The 23,963-nt window shown below is 33.2% G+C and overlaps 1 protein-coding gene across 3 annotated transcripts in view; it reads right to left on the bottom strand.

Moving 5' to 3' along the window:
- Nucleotides 1–23,963, bottom strand: part of LOC142238520 (putative fatty acyl-CoA reductase CG5065) — a 59,165-nt gene that overhangs the window by 20,426 nt on the left and 14,776 nt on the right. For 2 of the 3 annotated variants that reach the window (XM_075310195.1, XM_075310197.1), the window contains exons 2-3: nucleotides 14,664–14,864; nucleotides 11,624–12,128 (exon numbers count right to left, since the gene is read on the bottom strand). In XM_075310195.1, coding sequence (XP_075166310.1) covers nucleotides 11,624–12,128; nucleotides 14,664–14,861 — 703 coding nt within the window. In that variant the 5' untranslated portion in view covers nucleotides 14,862–14,864. Of the gene's footprint in view, nucleotides 1–6,415; nucleotides 6,548–6,614; nucleotides 6,855–6,921; nucleotides 7,118–11,623; nucleotides 12,129–14,663; nucleotides 14,865–23,963 lie in introns of all 3 variants that reach the window. The other variant, XM_075310196.1, reaches the window with a different exon arrangement.

The following is a 23,963-nucleotide window of genomic DNA, read 5'->3' on the forward strand; positions in this document are numbered from 1 at the left end:
AAAGGTTGCGAAAATGAAGTGATACAACAAAAAGCCTGAACCCACTACAAAAGAAAATGTGGATTTTTTAGATAATAAAACCTATGTTCCGATATCCACTTCCACTATTCACGTCAATTCCACGAGCGTCTAAATGTGGTGTCCTTGATTCCACGTTTTTTTTTTGAACTTTTCTGTAACCAGCTGGATTGCACAAAAATTCACTAAGGCGGAAATCAAAATAAGTGGAATCAATTTACACTATTTTTGTAATTAAAATTTTTTACACGACTACTTTTTTAACCGGAAATACATCCATCGGGGACATAATTCAACTTTCTCCAAGACTTTTGCAAGTGAATTGATTTCACGAAAATTCCAGTGAAAGTGGATTGTACGACACCAAAATCATAGAATTGATTCACATTCACCTGGAAGTGGATTTTCGAACATGGGCATAAATGTAATAAAAAAATATTTTACTAATATTTTTTATCAAAAAAAAAAAAAAACAAGTATATACGGCCGTAAGTTCGGCCAGGCCGAATCTTATTTACCCTCCACCATGGATTGCGTAGAAACTTCTACGAAAGACTGTCATCCACAAATTTCAACTCACATGGTTGTTAAATATCATATACTACCACCACGTAACAAATTTCAACCAGATCGGATGAATTTTGCTTCTCCAAAAGGCACCGGAGGTCAAATCTGGGGATCGGCTTATATGCGAGCTATATATTATTATGGACTGATAGGAACCAATTCCTGAATGGTTGTTGGATACCCTATACTAACATCACGTACCAAATTTCAACCGAATGGGAAGAATTTTGCTTTGCCAAGGTCCTCCGGAGGTCAAATCTGGGGATCGGTTTATATGGGGCCTATATATAATTATGGACCGATATCGACCAATTTTTGCACGAGTGTTTGCGGCCATATATTAACATCACGTACCAAATTTCAACTGAATCAGATAAATTTTGCTCTTTCAAGAGGCTCCGGAGGTCAAATCTGGGGATCGGTTTATATGGGGGCTATATATAATTATGGACCGATATGGACCAATTTTTGCATGGTTGTTAGAGACCATATACTAACACCATGTACCAATTTTCAGCCGGATCGGATGAAATTTGCTTCTCTAAGAGGCTCCGCAAGCCAAATCGTGGGATCGGTTTATATGGGGGCTATATATAATTATGGACCGATGAGAACCAATTTTTGCATGGTTCTTAGAGACCATATACTAACACCATGTACCAAATTTCAGCCGGATCTGATGAAATTTGCTTCTCTTAGAGGCTCCGCAAGCCAAATCGGGGGATCGGTTTATATGGGGGCTATATATAATTATGGACCGATGTGGACCAATTTTTGCATGGTTATTAGAGACCATATACTAACACCATGTACCAAATTGCAGCCGGATCGGATGAAATTTTCTTCTCTTAGAGGCCTCGCAAGCCAAATTTGGGGGTCCGTTTATATGGGGGCTGTACGTAAAAGTTGACCGATATGGCCCATTTACAATACCATCCGACCTACATCAATAACAACTACTTGTGCCAAGTTTCAAGTCGATAGCTTGTTTCGTTCGGAAGTTAGCGTGATTTCAACAGACGGACGGACGGACGGACATGCTCAGATCGACTCAGAATTTCACCACGACCCAGAATATATACTTTATGGGGTCTTAGAGCAATATTTCGATGTGTTACAAACGGAATGACAAGGTTAATATACCCCCATCCTATTGTGGAGGGTATAAAAATAATTTCTTTTTCTATTGTTTAAGAAAATTCATATTTTGATATAAAAAGGGAGTTAAATATTTTTGAAATGTCTTTAGGGCTATACGATGTTCAAGACAGTCACAATTTCAGTAAAATTTCTTCATTAAATTAAAGTAAACAAAAACTGATTAAAATAAGGAATATTTTCTCACATTTATAATATTTAATTAAAATAATAACTTTTTTATGAACTAAAAAAATTATATCGGCTATAGAAATTGTCTTTGACTTTTTTCTGAGGTATTAAGAACGATACACTTAAAAAAAATTAATCCACCAGGAAGGAAACTGTAGAAACAAAATTTAAATTTATTGGAAAAATTATTTTTGTTCATTTGTTACAGAAAAATTTGAATTTTGTAAATTTGAAGGAAAAAATTAACAACACACGCATACTTTACAAAATTGATTAAAAAAAACTGATTAAAATAAGGAATATTTTCTCATATAATATTTAATTAAAATAATAACTTTTTATGAACTAAAAAACTTATATCGGCTATAGAAAGTTTCGTGGACTCTTTTCTGAGGTATTAAGAACGATACACTCAAAAAAAGTTAATCTACCAGGAAGGAAACTGTAGAAATAAATTTAAATTTATTGGACATAATTAATTGTTGTTCAATTGTTACAGAAAATTTTGAATTTGAAGGAAAAAATTACACTTCAAAATTTCTTTAGCGCCGTATAAAGTTCACGATGGACGTATTTTTGGTAAAATGCATAAAATTTGAGAATTTCTGACCTATCTTGTGTGAATTCTTCTATTTACTTTGGAGAGATGTAGCAGTCTCTATCATGTAAATAAATATATGAACTGACATTTACTTAAGCATGAGAACAAATTTCCTTAAAATAAATAAGTTTTAATTAAAGTAAAATTTATAGTTTTTATTAAATTTATTTCTTTAAATGTATCACACTCATACGTGTGATACATTTTGGTTTATTTCAAAGGTATACGACATCCTTACGTTAATGTCGTATACCTTTGAAATAAACCCAAATTTGTGTTAATATAAAGAAAAAAAAATTGGTTTAAAGAAATAATCGTTAAATTAAATGAGATATGCAATCTTTGACTTAAAGATAAAAAGCTCAATATTTGAATCCTTATTTTTAATATTCCTGAAAAATATCTTAAAGAATATTTTAAAGAAGCTACATCTTTGGCTTGAAATCTATACCAAACTCCTTTAGTAAAGGTAAAAAATGTAGGATCCTATATATGCAGAATAAAGGGTGATACGGTCAAAATTTGGTCAAGGGAAAACGCGTGTAAATCGGTGAAATCGTTTATTTAAAAAATCAAATTAAATTTCTTTTCAAGTTCAATTAGTATAAAATTCAGGAAAAATATTCAGATAAGCTTTCGCTTTTCCAAATCCGAATTGCCGGGCCTCACGCTTGACACCTGCCATCAGATTTTGTACAGCCACCTTGTCCACCTTCTTGGCCGCAGAAAGCCAGTTTGCCTTGAACTGCTGCTCGGCCTTAGCAGTTTTTATACCCACCACCATAGAATGGTGACGGGGGTATAATAAGTTTGTCATTCCGTTTGTAACACATCGAAATATCGATTTCCGACTATATAAAGTATATATATTCTTGATCAGGGAGAAATTCTAAGACGATATAGCCATGTCCGTCTGTCCGTCTGTCTGTCTGTTGTAATCACGCTACAGTCTTCAATAATAAAGCAATCGTGCTGAAATTTCGCACAAACTCGTCTTTTGTCTGCAGGCAGGTCAAGTTCGAAGATGGGCTATATCGGTACAAGTTTTGATATAGCCCCCATATAAACCGACCTCCCGATCTTTGGGGTCTTTGGCTTATAAAACCCTTAGTGTTTATCCAATTTGCCTGAAATTGGAAATCTAGAGGTATTTTATGACAACAAAGAGGTGTGTCAAAAATGGTGAGTATCGGTCCATGTTTTGGTATAGCCCCCATATAGACCGATCTCCCGAGTATGTTTCTAGGGCTTCTAGAATCGATAGTTTCTATCCAATTCGCCTGAAATTGGAAATCTAGAGGTATTTTAGCACCATAAAGAAGTGTGCCAAAAATGGTGACTATCGGTTGATGTTTAGGTATAGCCCCCATATAGACCGATTTCCCGATTGTACTTCTTGGGCTTCTAGAATCCGTAGTTATTATCCAATTTGGTTGAAATTTGAAATCTAGAGGTATTTTAGGACCATAAAGAGGTGTGCTAAAAATGGTAAGTATCGGTCCAGGTTTTGGTATATCCCCCATATAGACCGATCTCCCGATATGGGGTCTTGGGCTTATAGAATCCGTTGTTTTTATCCAATTTGCCTGAAATTGGAAATCTAGAGGTATTTTAGAGCAATAAAGAGATGTGCCGAAAATGGTGAGTATCGGTCCATGTTTTGGTATAACGCCCATATAGACCGATCTCCAGTTTTTACTTCTTGGGCGTCTAAAATCTGTAGTTTTTATCCAATTTGCCTGAAATTAGAAATCAAGAGGCATTTTAAAACCCTAAAGAAGTGTGCTGAAAATGATGAGTATCGGACCATGTTTTTATATAGCCCCCATATAGACCGATCTCAAGATTTTATTCTTGGGCTTATAGAAACCGTAGTTTTTATCCAACTTGCCTCAAATTGGAAATCTAGAGGTATTTTGGGACCATAAAAAGGTATGCCGAAAATGGTGAGTATAGGTCCATGTTTTGATATAGCCATCAGATAGACCGATCTCCCGATATTACTTTTTGGGCTTCTAAAAACCGTAATTGTTGTCCACTTTGCCTGAAATCGAAAATCTGGAGGTTTTTAGGAATATAAATAGCTGTGCAAGAAATGACTTTATTTTTTAGGCTTCTAGAATCCGTAGTTTTTATCTAACTTGCCTGAAATGAGAAATCTAGAGGTATTTTAGGACCTTAAATATGAGAGCCGAAAATGGCGTGTAGTGGTCCATGTTTTGGTTTATCTCCCAAATAGACCGATCTCACGATTTTACTTCTTGGGCTTTTAGAAACCATAGTTTTTTTTCAAATTTGCATGAAATTTTAAATCTAGAAGTATTTTAGGAACATAAAGAGGTGTGCCGAAAATAGTGAATATCGGTCCATGTCCATGCACTGATAATGAAAATTGCTTGAAACTGAATTATAGTTTCCAGATTTTACTTCTGGTAATCATTTAAATAATGGGGGTAAAAATCTACAGATGTTAGATTTTAAATCAAGGCGTTATTTCATCGTTTCTTGTACACGATGTTCATGATTCCTCTTAAACTCAAACAAATATGGTTCTTATAAATCCAGAATCTGATCTAGTCTTCATAGGTAAAATCTTTGAATTTATCTTCGGGAAGTGTACTGGTTGAACTGATCTGCTTGTCATCAAATCCCCCTGAAATTTTCACAGGAAACTATAATATTTGATTCATGGTGGTGGGTATTTAAAATTCGGCCCGGCCGAACTTACTGCTTTATATACTTGTTTGGTCTTCTTTAGGTTCCGCTTGACAATAGCCCAGTATTTCTCAATTGGGCGGAGCTCTAGCGTGTTGGGAGGGTTCTTGTCCTTGGGAACCACCTGCACGTTGTTGGCGACGTACCACTCCATGGCCTTTTTACCGTAATGGAAAGATGCCAAATCCAGCAGTACGGAACAACCGTGTTTCTTCAGGAAAGGCAGCAGACGTTTATTCAAACACTCTTTCACGTAAATTTCGTGGTTGACAGTGCCGGAAGTTATGAAAATGCTGCTTTTCAAGCCACAGGTACAGATGGCATGCCAAACCAGATATTTCTTTGCGAACTTTGACAGTTCTATGTGCTTGAAAATATCTGCTACCTTTCCCCTTCCTTTTGCCGTATAAAACTTCTGTCCCGGAAGCTGCTTGTAGTCGGCTTTGACGTAGGTTTCGTCGTCCATTAACACGCAGTCAAACTTCGTCAGCATCGTCGTGTACAGCCTCCGGGATCGCGCTTTGGCCGTCGTATTTTGTTTATCATCGCGATTTGGAGTCACTACCTTCTTGTAAGTCGATAGTCCGGCTCGTTTTTTGGCTCGATGCACCTCTCTCCGAGAGAGAGGTTAGGGTTTCGCTTGAAACTACCGGCAACTCTCTTTATCGTCTCAGCGGCTTCCGGTTTTCGATTTCCCCCCGATCCAGACTTCCTGGCTGTCGACAAACGTTCCCCAAACACTTTAATTACATTTGTAACGGTTGATTTGGCAACTTTTAGCGATTTTGCCAGCTTTGCGTGCGAGTAGCTCGGATTTTCGCGATGCGCGAACAAAATTTTGATACGCTGCTCTTCTTGCTTGGACGGCATTTTGACAACTGAAGAGTTAATTCCAAAATCAAAATAGGAGCAACATTCTACACACACACCTTCAAAATGAGGGGTGTTCAGGTTTTTAAATGCAAAATTGAAAGAAATATGTCAAGTTTATATTGACTAAATTTTGACCGTATCACCCTTAATCTTAAAAGTTTGATTAAAAAATATTTTTTTTTATCATTTACAATTAGAATATTGAATTCAAAAATCGATATTATTATATTAGCATTTTTTTTTTAATTTTTCTAAAAGTTTATGAATGATGTAGGATTGTTTATAGATATATGATGATATATCGACTCTTACATTAGTTTGTCTTCTTCACTAAGATTTTGCCATAATGCTTCGTATTTAGGAGATTTAAAAATCCATGCTCTCATCGTAAAGAATTGTAAAACATTCAAACCAATTTGAACGCGTCTTTGAACACGCACCATGCTATAAATATCGAAAACCATGGATTACATATCAACCAGCCATATATGTTAGACGACTGAAAACTTACAAACGCTTTTGACCCAATAGCAATAGAATGAAATCAATGAAATACGCTGGTAACCAATGGAAGAGTATAACATTGATTTGATGTAATAAACGACTTGTGGTTATACAACCATCCGGATACCAGAGTCCAGTTTCCATGGGATATTGATAGCCAATTTTCTTACTCAATTCGATAACATCACCCCAGCATACTTTGCGTCTTTCGGCACAAGTGATATTATAAACGGGGATCTCTTGAGGCCTGTAAAGGTGGATTATCCTCCATTAAGACATAATCAAAATTTCCGTTGGCGAAAAATCAATAATACCTTGGATTTGTACAATACGCATAGGGTATAACAACCAAACCATTAATGGCATAATCCACAGGTATAACCTCGGATTTGTGACGCTTATCGATAAGCATAGAGCGTATAACACCTTTGCCTGCGCCCACCATAAGACCAGTGGGTCCATTTAAGTTATCCACCCATCCATTTACGGGCTCAAATGCCGATGGTGATACTATTTCATGTTTTTTTTTTTTTTTGTAATGTATATATATTTTTTTTCAAAAAACAAATTTTTATTAGACTTTAAACATTTTATGAAAGCAGGGAAAGGCATATTTGCTTCTGGTTGAAAGCTGTGTTTTTGAGCAACAGCTGGAAAAGCCAGGCATATACCACGGACTCATGGCATGACATAAAAATCTCATAAATTTTAGAGTTTTTTTGCAGGTTTTTGTGTTGTTTGTATCAGCTGTTTTCAGGGCTTAGAGTTTTGTTGTGAAAGCTTTTTTTGTTTTCTTTTTTAAGCAGCTTCCCAAATTGTGTGTATTATACATTTTTAGGCACATTAAAAGCACTATAATTCACTTTTGTTTTTATTTGTTTTATTCATAGGCACTGCACACTTGTTTTTTTTTTTTTTTAGAATATAAAGTTTATAAGGCTTTGGTGTAAGCTTTGAAAGAGAAATAGATTTCTTTATTTTTCATAAGGAAAGGTAAAGAAAAATAAAAGCATATATTAAGCATAGTTAAATATATATAAAAAAATCTTTTGTTTATAATAGTAGGATGCTATAGGGAGTGGGATAAGCTTTGTAAATTTGAAGATATATTTAATTATTTAGTTAATATTTTTCCAATCTTATATTCACTTTGGTAAAGCTACTTAAACAAAGCTAATTTTGGAAATTTTAAGACCTGATTCTTTTTCTATGTCTCAAAGGGAAATGAAGGAACTATACACGCAAAGAAAAAAAAACGTTTGGAAAACGTGTACCGAAAACGTTTTTCTTTTGTTAGAGTTTTTTGAATTGCTTCGAAAATTTTAAACTTTTATCACCAAAAAAATTCGTTTGTTACAAAATTTTTATTTTTTTAATAAAATAGTTATTTTTGAAACAACAACACAGTCCATTTCGTTTATATCAAACACTGTTCTTTTCTGACTTTAGGTCTTTAATAAGACACATTTTACAGTTCAAAATTTAATATACTACAATGTAATGTTGAACATTTTTCGGAATCTTCCGAACATATCTGGAATATATGTAAAAAAAAAACAAAAAAGCTTTGGTCGAAGCAGGGATCGAACCCACGACCCTTGGCATGCAAGTCGGACGTAGCAAGCACTGCTCCACGGTCCCAAACTAAATGTTTGTTTCTGTTAAATAAACTTTGTTTATTCGGTTCGTGGGCGCCGCAAGCTATGCTATATAAATATACTTTATATTGATATTTATCTATTGATGACCATAACAGGTACATAGATCAGTGGTTACTGTGTTGGCTTACAAAGTGCATGGTCCGCGGTTCGATTCTCCATCCAGGCAAAAGGTAAAAAATTTAAAAAATTTATAAAATCGTATAATTTCTTCTACATTGTTGGTATTAAAGGAAAAGTGTTAAGAACTAATAAACCTCGTGGATGTGAGAAAAATGTGAGGAAAATGCAATTAGCAAGTAAATAATGTTTGTTTTTTGAGTTTGTCTTTATGAAATTGTTTTTACATCCTGGAAAAGAATAAACGTTTATCACAAAAGTATATACTTTTCTTCCAAATACACTTCCTTACAGCGAAAAGCAAATGAGAAACGAACTTTGTTTGTCTAAAATTTCGTTTGGGAGGAAAGAATTATTTTTTTGCGTGTATGTATCGAAATGAAACAACTATCGCCAACAATCCTAAAGATAAATAAATAAATATATATTTTTTTATTATTATTTCCTTGATGGAAACAATTTCATTTAAAAAATTTATGGATCACTTACTTACTGAATACAATAAAAAATATTATTTTGTGTACAGTGTGGCTGATATGTATTGCAGGGAGGCCGCGCATGCCCGCCTTGCATACACATGGTCGTCGGTTCGATTCCTGCTTCGACCGAACACCAACAAGATTTTCATCGGTGGATTATCCCATCTCAGTAATGCTGAGGGTTTCAAAGCTTTTTTAAATGGTTTCACTGCAATGTGGAACGCCGTTTGGACTCGGCTATAAAAAGGAGATCCCTTGATCGGGCAGCACTCAGTGATAAGAGAGAAGTTCACCAATGTGGTATCACAATGGACTTAACAGCCTAAGTCAGCCTGATACTTCGGGACGCCACCTAACCTAACCGAACCTAAGGTACTTTATTTCTAAACCGCTCGACTGACAGCTGACATAAATATTCCCGTTACAGTTCATGTTATTGTCTTCTTCTTGATCGAAATCCATGCCGCAGTGTTAGAAAACTTGATCATAAGCCGAAGATATCGCAAGAACGGTTAGTTAGGCCATTGCAATTCCCATTATTTACAAGAGCTCATCGATGCACAAACAAATTTGGACTGGAATTAGTTGCACGAAAGTGGCCAGTCGCCAAATTGGGTTCTCTCCGTTGAGAGAACCCAATTTTCCAAATTGAGCAGTTTGTGAGCAAACAACATGATCGGATTTATTTGCCAGCTCAAAATGAACTCAAGCGCCGCCAATGGTAATTATGTGGACTGCCGTAACGGCCGATGATTACTCCCCGCCAGGGAATGAAGCCGACCCATTTTTGTGGCGGGGGCTGACACTAATTGTTTGCCTCCGACGGCTTGCCGGCTAAGCCGATATAAATTTGTCTATTCGGCGGCGGACAATTATACATTATAAAATCAATTTGGAGTTATTCGAATGGGTATGAGATTAGTTGTACAACCAATCTTACAATCACATTTATATAGCAACTTAATAATGACGAATTTTGGGTTGAAAGTTAAACATTTTGAAAAAAAAAATACAACAATTATTAATACATTTTTCTGCTTTAAACCAATATTTTTGATCAACTGGCGGCTAATTTTGAGTCGAGATGAGTCAACATTAAGGGCGGATATTATCGGGAAAATGTCCTAGAGTATTGAAGCTCTGGATAAACGAAACATTTCGTATATTCTAGCAGAATTCAGCACCATCACACTTAGCACGCGCCACTAGCATAAAAACGAAGTTTTTCGCTTTATTTCTACCACACAATGACGATCAAAATCTTATGATCTCAATCCCTTGGACATTTTGGCGTGCAAGGTTGGCACTAAAAAATACCAATGTGTCCATCATCTCGAAACGGCGCTACGCCAGGTAAATACCGTGTGGACTAAAATACCGACATTCTTCATTTTGAACAATAATATTAATAAAAGAAAATTAAAAAAATATAGCGTTTCCTTTGTTGTATTACATATCAGCTACCCTGTATATTACAAATTTATAATTTTGCAGTAGTTTGTTCAATAAACAGATACTCTAACGGTCATTTTCATGTAGCTTCGTTAGACTTTACTCCCAGTTAACAGAAAGTAAAATGAAAATAACTTCTCTCCCGTCAACTGTAACTAAAAAATATTTAGAAGTTAAGTTCTTAACTGGCCTTGCATACACAAGGTCGTGGGTTTGATTCCTGCTTCGACGGAACACCAAAACGTTTTTCAGCGTTGGATTATCCCACCTCAGTAATACTGGTGACATTTCTGAGGGTTTCAAAGCTTCTTTAGGTGGTTTCACTGCAATGTGGAACTCCGTTCGGACTCGACTATAAAAAGGAGGTCCCTTGTATTGAGCTTAACATGGGATCGGGCAGCACTGAGTGACAAGAGAGAAGTTCACCAATGTGGTATCACAATGGACTAATAGTCTAAGCCTGATACTTCGGGACGCCACTTAACCTAACCGAACCTAATCAACTTCATTTCTAAACCGCTCGACTGACAGCTGGCATAAATATTTGTTCGTTCATGAAAATGGGAAATAAATCGAAAATATACATGTAAACTAATATACAATACAATGACAAATTATACATAATTGCTTCATCTTGGCTCAACTCCAAAAAATAAACTTCCAACAATTCCTATTTTTTATAACTCATGTCTTTCCATGAATCTGTTTTGAAATGTCATTTATTTTCCTATAGGGGTCTTTAACGAGTTTGTATAACAGTTAACTTATCCTTAGTAATAATTAAGGAGTTTTAACGGAAATGTCACATTATGATACGTTCTAATAGCTCAAGTTACACCACGACGTCTTCATTTATTTGACGCATTACTTAAAAATACTTTACATCACATCTCGTTCCGTTATAAAACGTTACTTAAATTGCACATTACGGCATCGCAATGGTATAGATATAATGCATTAGGCTACGTTACATTATTTGCTAGGGTAACAGGGGATTACAATTTCTTTGGTTGAAAATTGGGAAAAAATTTATAAAAAGAAAATGTTTGTTTTCACATTTAAATCCATTTTAATTGCCCATATAGCTTTGTTCTTTATTTTTTTTTTTTTTTTTATAAAAAAGCAATAGTTTTTAAAATCCCCTCACATAAACATAAGAAAGCGTTATACCCAAAACAAGTGCAAACAATCATTAGAAATTGAAAGCTTAATAAAGACCACAGCAGATCCCCTTTCACATTTATCTTAGGAATAACTAAACCCAAAATCTTAAACTATGTTCTTGCAAAAAAAAAAGGAAAACTTACCTATACTGGGTCTAGCAATAATCACAGGCATAGTCTCATATTGATCACGGACATATAGTTCAGCCAAACGTTTCGTATAAGTATATGTATTTGGATGGGGTGACAAAAGTTTGGGTGTTACAGCATCCAAAGTTTCTACATCCATCCATTCGGCCATACGCATTAAATCTTCTGGATTGTGGGGGAAATCGTAAACCTTTTCGTGCATGATTTCTTGATCGCAATTACAGAAAGCCGTAGAGAGATGGACAAAGGCTTCAAGATTTTTCATTTTACGAGCAACATCCATGGCACGTCGAGTACCGGCTAAATTCATATTAACGGCATCGGTTAAATTTCCCTCCAATTTCAAAGTGGCAGCCATATGGAAAACAATATTGGTATTATCGGCCACATGTTTTAAGTGTTCTTCGGAAAGTCCCAACATTTCATTGGTAATATCACCTGGATACATGGTAACCTTTTTCAAAACATGAGGGCGTTCGTCCTTTATGCGTTGGAAAATCTAAAAAAAAAAAAATTGTTTGTTTCATTTAGTTTTCTAAAATTAAATTAAATTAAATTAAATTAAATTATATAGAAAATATATCCCTATACTGAAAACAATATTCATCTAATGCGAAAGATTATGCAAACTATATTAAGGATGAATTTCTTTAAAATGAAAGAAAAACATTTTTGATGTAATTGAATAATTCAATTAACTGAGATACTGAATCTTTTGATTAAAAATGAAAAACCTTTAAAAATAGGCTATTACATATTTTGAAGATTCGGTATCTTTGGTTGAAAAATTTTTTAAATAAAATAACTATATACGGCCAGGCCGAATCTTATGTACCCTCCTACATGGATTGCGTAGAAACTTCTACTAAAGACTGTCATCAAAAATTGAATTACTTGGGTTGTGGTAACACTTGCCGATAGCAAAGAAAGGTTAGTCCATACGTGGTATATATTAGACCAAAAAAAAGTAAATTAAATACGTATATAATTCAATTCTTGGCCGGTATATATATACGGAAGTCTAAAAATAATTACAATCCGATATGAACTTTTGCGCGGTAAGTAGAGAGCCAGAATTGAAATAAGGGGGTCGCTTTATACGGAGACTATATATACTAATGAACCGATATGGACCAATTTTTGTGTAATTGGGGATCGGATTATCTGGGGCTATATATAACTACAGACCGATTTGGACCGCGTTTGGCATGGTTGTTAGAGCCCATATACTAGCACAATGTGCCAAATTTCAACCGAATCGAATGAATTTTGCTCCTCCAAGAGGCTCCGGAGGTCAAATCTGGGGATCGGTTTATATGGGGGATATATATATTTATGGACCAATATAGACCAACTTTTGCATGGTTGTTAAAGACCCTATACTAACACCACATACCAAATTTCAACCGTATTGGATGAATTTTCATCCTCCAATAGACTCCGGAGGTCAAATCTGGGTATCGTTTTATATGGGGGCTATATATATTTATGGACCGATATAGACCAGTTTTTGCATGCTTATTAGAGACCATGTACTAACACCACATACCAAATTTCAACCGGATCGGATGTATTTTGCTCCTCCAAGAGGCTCCGGAGATCAAATCTGTGGATCGGTTTATATGGGGGCTATATATATTTATGGACCGATATGAACCAATTTTTGCATGGTTGCTAGAGACTCCATACTAACACCACATACCAAATTTCCACCGGATCGGAAGAATTTTGCTCTTCAAAGTGGGTCCAGAGGTCAAATCTGAGGATCGGTTTATATGGGGGCTATATATATTTATGGACCGATATGAACCAATTTTTGCATGGTTGTTAGAGACCCTATACTAACATCACATACCAAATTTCCACCGGATCGGATGAATTTTGCTCTTCCAAGTGGGTCCAGAGATCAAATCTGGGGATCGGTTTATAGGGGGGCTATATATATTTATGGACCAATTTTTGCATGCTTATTAGAGACCATGTAGTAACACCACATACCAAATTTCAACCGGATCGGATGTATTTGGCTCCTATAAGAGGGTCCGGAGATCAAATCTGTGGATCGGTTTATATGGGGGCTATATATGATTATGGATCTATGTGGACCATTTTTTGCATTGATGTTAGAGACCCTATACTAACACCACATACCAAATTTCATTTTGCTCCTCCAATAGACTCCGGAGGTCAAATCTGGGGATCGGTTTATACATATGGGGGCTATATATATTTTATGACCGATATGAACCAATTTTTGCATGGTTGTTAGAGACACTATACTAACACCACGTACCAAATTTCCACCGGATCTGATGAAATTTTCTCCTTCAAGAGGCTCCGGAGGTCAAATCTGGGGATCGGTTTATAGGGAGGCTATACGTAAATGTGTTCCGATATGGCCCATTTGCAATACCATCTGACCTACATCAATAACAACTCCTTGTGCCAAGTTTCAAGTCGATAGCTTGTTTCGTTTGGAAGTTAGTGTGATTTCCACAGACGGACGGACATAGCTAGATCGATTCAGAATTTCACCACGACCCAGAATATATATACTTTATGGGGTCTTAGAGCAATATTTCGATGTGTTACAAACGGAATGACAAAGTTAATATACCCCCATCCTATGGTGGAGGGTATAAAAACATGTTTTGCTTTGAAGTATCTGATAATAATTTGGATTTTTAAACAAAAATTTATTTATACACGAATACATTGGTTGATCTATCGCAAAAAGTGAAGGAAAATTTAATATATGAGATCATTATTCGTATAATTGTAAATTTATAGAGCCTAGATTTAAAGTTAAACAATGTCTTTGTTTTAAAGACGCAGCATCTTTGACTGGCAATCGAAACAAAAGTTCTTTAAGATAATGTCAAAATCTTTAAATTCATTTAAATTTCCTTTTTTTGAGTGTACATAAGAATATCTATGTACCAATTTTCTCACTAAGATATAATTTTTTTTTTTTTTTTAATTTAATATTTATTTATTGCCTCCCCTATGCAGAAATTTGCACAATAGTACATACCGGTAATTTCCACATATCTTCCAAACGGGACTCTGGTGTCTTGCCTCTTTTGGGACGGCAAATCATAATGATTTCCTTCAACTCATAACAGGAATACAAAAGTTTTTCCAATAAAACTTTGCCCATAAAGCCAGAGGCACCAGTGATAAACACTGTTTTGCCTTTATAATATTGCTGGACCGGTGTTAATTCTGACATTTTCTGTAAATGGAGGAAAAAAATAAATTGTAAAATATTAATGAAAATTTGTTCAATTGCTTTATAGTACGAGTAATGACATAATAGGCATAATAAATGTTTGTTATTATAGCTGCAACAAGAGAAATAGCATCAACTAACTCCCATACAATGGAGAATGGAAATCAAATAATTTTGTTAAAAGTGTTAGCAAAATTTGACAATAAATTATTGTTTTTCTAGACAGTGGTTCAAAATTCTACTAACTCATAATTAATATTTGTTAATGATTAAAAAAAAATAAATAATAATGATAAATTATTAATTCTTATAAAATTTAAATAATAATGATAAAAACTAAATTACAAGAAAATAAAATATATTGTAAAACCATAATTATAACATTTTAATAACAAAATTAAATAAAAAATCCTTTCTCATTCCCATATTATATTTAGTAATAAATAATAAAATATGGTAATAAATAAAATTATGGCGATTTCGATTGGAATAAAAAGTGCAACATTCTCGAAATTGATTGAAAATATGAAGCACACTGTCATAGATTTTGGATCCGGTATCCTTCACAATATTATGAATTAACGATAATTTTGCAATGACACTATCATTTGGTCGATAATATAATAAGGAAAAAAGTAGTGTAACACCAAGGCAACATATTATTCGCAATTCGAAAACGCCCTTAGTAATAAATAAAAATAAATAATCAAGAAAAGCTATAATAGTAAAACCCGTATTGTATGTACGAGGGTTGCCTTTTATATTTCGGGATTGGGCAACCCTAGTGTTGCAATCTGTCAACTAACAGCTCTATCATGTTTTTTACAGCCACTTGCCCATATAATGGAATTAAATCGTGAACATTTTCTTGCGATTATTTTTTGCAACGGGGATAAACTCAACAACAGTGCATCGATTAATTTAATTCAATTTTTGGTGAGGAAGTTTTGAGCATTAAAACCCTAGGTTAGGTTAGGTTAGGTGGCAGCCCGATGTATCAGGCTCACTTAGACTATTCAGTCCATTGTGATACCACATTGGTGAACTTCTCTCTTATCACTGAGTGCTGCCCGATTCCACGTCAAGCTCAATGACAAGAAACCTCCTTTTTATAGCCGAGTCCGAACGGCGTTCCACATTGCAGTGAAACCACTTACACGCAAAGAAAAAAAACGTTTGGAAAACGTGTACCGAAAACGTTTTTCTTTTGTTAGAGTTTTTTGAATTGCTTCGAAAATTTTAAACTTTTATCACCAAAAAAATTCGTTTGTTACAAAATTTTTATTTTTTCAATAAAAAAAACTTATTTTTGAAACAACAACACGGTCCATTTCGTTTATATCAAACACTGTTCTTTTCTGACTTTGGGTCTTTAATAAGACACATTTTACAGTTCAAAATTTAATATACTACAATGTAATGTTGAACATTTTTTCGGAATCTTCCGAACATATCTGGAATATATGTAAAAAAAAAAAACAAAAAAAAAAAACTTTGGTCGAAGCAGGGATCGAACCCACGACCCTTGGCATGCAAGTCGGACGTAGCAACCACTGCTCCACGGTGCCAAACTAAATATTTGTTTCTGTTAAATAAACTTTGTTTATTCGGTTCGTGGGCGCCGCAAGCTATGTTATATAAATAGAACTTATATGGATATTTATCTATTGTTGACCATAACAGGTACATAGCTCAGTGGTTAGTGTATTGGCTTACAAAGTGCATGGTCCGCGGTTCGATTCTCCGTACAGGCGAAAGGTAAAAAAATTTTAAAAATTTATAAAATCGTATAATTTCTTCTACATTGTTGGTATTACAGAAAAAGGTGTTAAGAACTAAAAAAACTCGTGGATGTGAGAAAAATGTGAGGGAAAATGCAATTAGCAAGGAAACAATGTTTTTTTTTTTGTTTTTGAGTTTGTCTTTATGAAATTGTTTTTACATCCTGGAAAAGAATAAACGTTTATCACAAAAAGTATATACTTTCCTTCCAAATACACTTCCTTACAGCGAAAAGCAAATGATAAACGAACTTTGTTTGTCTAAAATTTCGTTTGGGAGGAAAGAATTATTTTTTTGCGTGTAGAGAAGCTTTGAAACCCTCAGAAATGTCACCAGCATTACTGAGGTGAGATAATCCACCGCTGAAAAAGTTTTTGGTGTTCGGTCGAAGCAGGAATCGAACCCACGACCTTGTATATGCAAGGCGGGCATGCTAACCATTGCACTACGGTGGCTTAAAACCCTAAATGTGATAGTCATGACGTGGCACTAGAGTGATCAAAACCGGTCGGTGAAAACCGGTGGACCGGTTTATGGTTTTGCACCCATTGTCGGTTTTGTTTAAAATCCCATATTAAAAAGGACCGGTAAAACCGGTCTTTTTAATATCATAAAAACCGGTTTTCGGGTTTTTTTTTTTTCAATGTAAACTAAAATAAGAAAACATCCCGAATGTATTTTCTGCGCACTTCAAACTCGTTTCTGAACACTTCCAACACAGTATTCGTCCAAGATGTCAAATATGTTGGTTTTCTAAAGAAATTCCAGAGATATTTCAATATATATTAATATATATTATCAACAAAATGATATGATAGTTCTTACGTTATTATTATTCGACTTAATTTGGTGTACCTTTCTGTAGAAAATGAACTCTGTTTGTGATTATTTTGAAAAGCAAAAAAATGATTCTTCGAAAGCCAAATGCAGTATGTACAAGAACATTTTTAGTTGTCGTAACTCTTCAACACCGTCTTTAATGTAACATTTCAGAAATATTTACAAAAAGCAAATGGAACCAAAAAATAAAAAAAAAAAAAAACATTGAAAATTGTTTTACCTTCATTTATATTAAATTAAGCGTTTTTGCTACTTTTGGGAAAAAGCCGGTTGGACCGGTTATGCTGGTTATTTAATTTTAAAAGTTTAAAATCTAAGACATGTAAAAATTTGACATCTTAATATTGGGCCTTTAGTGTAGTAAAATCGAAGTCGATGTAAATATCAATTTGGATCGTCAAGTGCCAGATACATTTTTCAGACAAATCGCCAAAATACAAAAACTATGTAGGCTTTACATATAATGGACCTATAGCATTTTCAGCATATTATCTTTATATGCCTTATAGAATACCATATTCAAAATTTCTGGCAATGGTATTAAGATTTTAATTTATAAAAGTTCATCTTGATTACGGATATAAGGGGAAATCATTGGATTATATTAATTATTAATTAATAATTAAATACATTCCAGGTATTGCATTAACTACAGCTTATCTTCAACGAGGCCTAAAGTATTGATCGTTTGATAAGCCTTGAGTTGTATGTAACACACACCCAGAAAAGGCAAACCACTGTAAATGAAAGAGTAGATCTGCAGCAGCAGTACAAAACTCTTGCATTTTCTCAGATTACATATTCGACCAATGCAACTTTCGAAAAAAGGAAACACCACAAATGAAGCAACATCACACAACAAGCATGGCTATCAGTCAGCCTTAAGACCAGCTAGCCTTCTTTTCTGCCACAAAAAAAAACAAGTTGAAATTAAAAATATTTCTTGTCTGCATGTAGTTTTTGCTGATGGATTTTTTTTTCTGTTTTGTTGCAACAATATCGGACAATTGTGTAACGTTTAGCCAATATTTGCCTGCTCTCGGGAGTTTCCATTTCATGGAATAAATCATCATAATATGCTACTATGCAGTATGTGTGTATTTTTTCATGGCTTATAATTTGTCCACATAGAAAAGTTTGTACAAATTTTATTTTTTAGAAGTATTTGTTAAAAATTCATTTTGGTGAATTTGCTTCTATGCAAAAATATTTTAAATTATTTGCTTTTTCACAGAAAAAAAGTCTGTTGTAAAACTGATGCTAAAATGAACTTATATTTATAACAAACATTTTATTTTGTTTTAATTTATTTTTAAAAATGTGTAAGAAAATTTCCCCAGCCCAACGATTATTTCTTTATTCCAAGTATGCCTCAAAAATTTTTATGAACTAAATGACATACAAATTAGTTCAATTCTAACATACAAATTAGTTCAGTTTTGCCGGATTTCAATAAAATTCATCCCAGAAGAAGTTGGAAATTACCAACGAAACTTCGGATAAAAATATGAAGTAAAGTCTTTTTATTTGCATATTTAGAGAACTTAAAAGCCCGATTTAGAATTAATCTAAAAGAATCAAAAAAAACTGAAGAAGTTTTTCGAACACTTCACACAAAAATGGTAAGAATGAACTACAGCGTGGTTAAAATGGAAATGATCTGGCGCTTTAAATTTTTTTCTTTATTTTTAGTTCATTTTCGAAAAGGATGCATTTCTTAAATGGTAGTTATCGATCGCTCTTAATAATGAAGTATGTAAAATTATTTTGCCAATACGTGGTACATATGACAATCAAGTTTTAAGGTTTGTTTTTAAGAATTTGTATAGAATTGGACATCATACTACAGGGATGGAAAAATACAATTTTTAAAAAAGTACAAAAAAGGTATTTTTTTGAGCGAAAAAGTAAAAGTGGAAGATTATTGTCAAGAGCTCCTTTAGACTGAAATTCTCAATTTTATTCTTTTTTTTAGTTGTATATATGCTTACACTGACAAAAATATTGTCGTGAAGTCAAAGAATTCATGTCTTTAAAATACGAATGCAAATTTTGCTTAGCATAAAAGACGCATTTCTCTAATATAAAGTTTTTTTCCTTGTCCAAAAGTCGATCAAATTTTCAATGAAGTCGTATTGTCCTTATAATTAAGTGATTTCACTTAAAAATCATGGTATCATAACATGAAAGAAAAACATTTTGGGCTAAGGTCTACTTGACTTTAATAATTCAGAAAAATTCTTTAAAATTAATAAAATTGTCTTTAAATTTGTTGTCTTTCTTGACTACAAAGCAAAAAATCGTTCAAATATAGGACATATTTTTTAATAATTTATTTTAAAGACGTTTTTTATTTGAAACACAGCATAATTTCTACTGGAAGTCGAGTCTGAATTTGGAAAATAAAGTTGTCGTTAACTCGTTTTTAAAGGACTTTGATAGCATATAAAGACAGAAAGATGAAAAAACCAAAAACTAAAATTTGCTTCCTAGAAGCAAGTACACAAAACCCAAATTTGAAGAGGAAAGACTACCGTGATAATGTAATCACGGTTGCCACATTTGGTAGAATTCTACTGTACTTCATAAAATAGAATTCATGGTACTTCATAAATTTTCTGTAGATAAATAAAAAAAAATTTTCATCAGAAATAACATTTTGACAAAATATTCTATAGAAATAAAATTTTGACAAAATATTCTATAGAAATAAATTTTTGACAAAATTTTCTTTAAAAATAAAATTTGGACAAAATTTTCATCAGAAATAAAATTTTGACAAAATATTCTATACAAATAAAATTTTGACAAAATATTCTATAGAAGTACATTTTTGACAAAATTTTATACCGAAATAAAATTTTGACAAAATTTTCTATAGAAATAAAATTTGGACACAATTTTCTATAGAGATAAAATTTTGAAAAAAAAAACTATCTATAGAAATAAAATTTTGTCAAAAATGTCTATAGAAGAAATGTTGGAAAAAAATAAAATAAAATTTTGAAAAAATTTTCCAAAAGAAAAAATTTTGATAAAATTTTCTGTAGAAATACAATTTTGACAAAACTTTCTGATGAAATAAATTTTTGCAAAATAATATTTTTTGGTAGTTTTTGGTAAGATTTTCTCCAAATGTTGGTAGATTTGTTTTGTCTCAAGTTTCGACCGTGACCGTATTTTAGTACGCGATCAATAGTTTCTTATCTAAAAAGTGTTCATGTGGAAGCGTGGCATGGCTTTTACAAAATCGAGATTTTCTTCCCGCATGACCTTTTGCCAAATTTGTAAAAGAATATTATCAAATACGTTTTTTAAAGACTTTCTCTAAAATTTAAAATATTTTGTCAAAACTATTGTACCATAAATCTGAAATCGGCTCCAAAATGTCCACACCAAATGTACTAAATGATTCTCAGGGGTACTATTTAGGGAGCCACCGTGGTGCAATGGTTAGCATGCCCGCCTTGCATACACAAGGTCGTGGGTTCGATTCCTGCTTCGACCGAACACCAAAAAGTTTTTCAGCGGTGGATTATCCCACCTCAGTAATGCTGGTGACATTTCTGAGGGTTTCAAAGCTTCTCTAAGTGGTTTCACTGCAATGTGGAACGCCGTTCGGACTCGGCTATAAAAAGGAGGTCCTTGTCATTTAGCTTAACATGGAATCGGGCAGCACTCAGTGATAAGAGAGAAGTTCACCAATGTGGTATCACAATGGACTGAATAGTCTAAGTGAGCCTGAAACATCGGGCTGCCACCTAACCTAACCTAACCTAGGGTACTGACCATGGTGAAAAAGTATTGAAAAAAGTACTATAGAACTGCATTTTCCATCCCTGTCATACTATAGATTATGTTCAAAACCAATCTCACTTTGTCACAAGAAACCCAGGAAATCTGAGGATTCCTTGATGTAGATTTGAAAAGCGCAAGCAACGTATTGATTATATTGGAGGATTAAAGTTTAATAGCTTGCCCCCCGAAATCAAAAATACTCCAAGAAATTCAATTTTTAAAAAACGTATTTATGTGAAACGCTCCTTTTGTAGTCGTTTTTTTCTCTTTTACTGTTGGCTTTGTATTTGGAATCACATTATATGGTATATATAAATATATATATATAAACTAGAAATGTATTTTTATAAAACATAAGTTTAATTTTGCCAGCCCGCCTCTACAATGCCTATAGTTGGCGCTGAGGCCATTCTTTCTTGTAAATTTATTCAAATTATGAATAAAATATTAATAAAAAATCCATACAAAAATGTATTGCAGAAAATTTGGTAAAATACATATTTGTGTATACTATTGCCCATGTTTGTCACAATGGACTGAATAGTCAAAGTAAGCCTGAATCTTAATCGGGCTGCCACTTTAACCTTTTAACCTTATTGCCCATGTACCCAAATCCACTTCCAGGTGGATGTGAATCAATTCCACGATTTTCGTGTCCTACAATCCACTTTCACCGGAATTTTCGTGAAATCAATTCACTTGCAAAAGTCTTGGTGAAAGTTGAATGATATCCAAGATGGGTGTATTTCCGGTTAAAAAAAGTACTCGCGTAAAAAATGTGAAATGTTTTATATTTAATACATGGGTTTTATTAAAACTGCGTCATTTTTTATTAAAAAAAAATAATAAATTATAATAAATCTATTGATTCCACTTATTGTGATTTCCGCCTTAGTGAATTTTTGGGTGATTTGTGCAACCCAGTTGGTTAAAGAAAAGTTCAAAAAAGAGCTTGGAATTAAGAACACCAAATTTTCACGTTCGTGGATTTGACGTGAATAGTGGAAGTGGAATTGAAGTGGATATCGGAACATGGGTGTATATATATATATTTTGTCAAAATTACATAAACATTGAGAAATTAATCAAGAAAAACGAGCATCCGAACATTTAATTAAATAAAATATTTTAATTTTATTTCAAAATGGAATTTTTATTTTATATATATTTTGTTATTGTTGGTTTGTACTTTAATCTTAATTGTTTTGATTTCAGATTTATCCGAACATTTAATTAAATAAAATATTTGAATTTTATTTCAAAATGGAATTTTTATTTCATATTTTTTTTTTTTTATTGTTGGTTTCTACTTTAATTATTGTTTGATTTCAGATTTAAACCATGCATTGACTAACTTACAAGAGTAGCTTAACAAATACAGGAAAAGTATTTGTGATGGATATGTTATAGTTCCATGTTTAAAAAATTTCATTCCATATAATATTTTGTCAATATTTTATTCCAGATTATTGTAAGCCTAAAAAAAGATGCCAACTCGAGATCTATGATTCATTTATGAAGTGCATTTCCTACATATTATGTTGGATATATCTGTGATACCTGTTATTTTGATGTCTGCTATAAGCATAAGTTATAGAGGAATACCATGATAGCCACAATGATGATGATGATGATGGAGTAGACGTTAATCAATCATTAGCGTGAGGATGATGATGTAGCATATTTACAACATTTTGTTTTTCTTTGTGTCCCAATGAATGAGGCGCCTGCAACTCTATCATTTCGGCATTTCAAAAGTTACTATTTTCAAATGGCTTGAATTGTCCCATTAAATAAATGTGTAGTAATTTGTAATTTTAATGTTTAAACTTTAATTTTAAATTTAGTTTCTGCTACAGTGGATAAAACGAAACAATTTTCCTTTTACTTGTTTTTTATGGTTTTTCCTTTCGATTACTTGTTTGTTAGCTTAGCCAATTTCCCAAGAAAAACCTGCTAAAACGCGTAATGCTTACATTATATGACCTAATTTCAAACATTTGCAATATTGGTGCATTAACAAATTTTTGTTTGCAAATGCCTATCACCGTCCCCACAACTTTATGGGTAGCAATGTGGTAAAATTGTTGCAATTTTCTTTGGCTATGTTTGACTTAGTTTTGTTTGGCTCGATAACAAATAGTATTTTTTTTTTATTGAACATTTTAATTACTCTTGCAAAAACAGAACAAGTACCAGGTTTAAAAAGAAAAAAAATTATAGAAAAAAATCTATTCAATGTAATATTTCTATTTCCAAAAGTGTATGGTGGAATATGAAATTTATTTAAAATTTAAGATTTATTGAGAACAAACCCCAAATAGACGAAATATTTTTTTTAGTTTCGGAGAAAAAGTTTTTTTTACGATTTTTTTTTTTTATTTTTGCAGATCTTGTAATTCAATTACAATGGATTCTGAGAAAACTATGTAGGTCTAAATTTGTTTTAAATTAAATATAGTGGATACATTTTACAAGATTTTTCATCTACACTGAAAAAAATATTGTCGTGAGACCAAAGATTTCATGTCTTTTGCTTACCATAGAAGACACATTTCTCTGATATAAGGTTTTTTCTCCTTTCACGAAAAACGATGAACTTTTCTATAAAGTAGTTTTTTCCTTATAATTAAGTGTTTCAAATTACAAATGGGTATCTTGAAATGAAAGAAAATTTTGTTT

This window comes from Haematobia irritans, chromosome 5, assembly GCF_050003625.1.
Source record: "Haematobia irritans isolate KBUSLIRL chromosome 5, ASM5000362v1, whole genome shotgun sequence".
NCBI classification, from domain to species: domain Eukaryota; kingdom Metazoa; phylum Arthropoda; class Insecta; order Diptera; family Muscidae; genus Haematobia; species Haematobia irritans.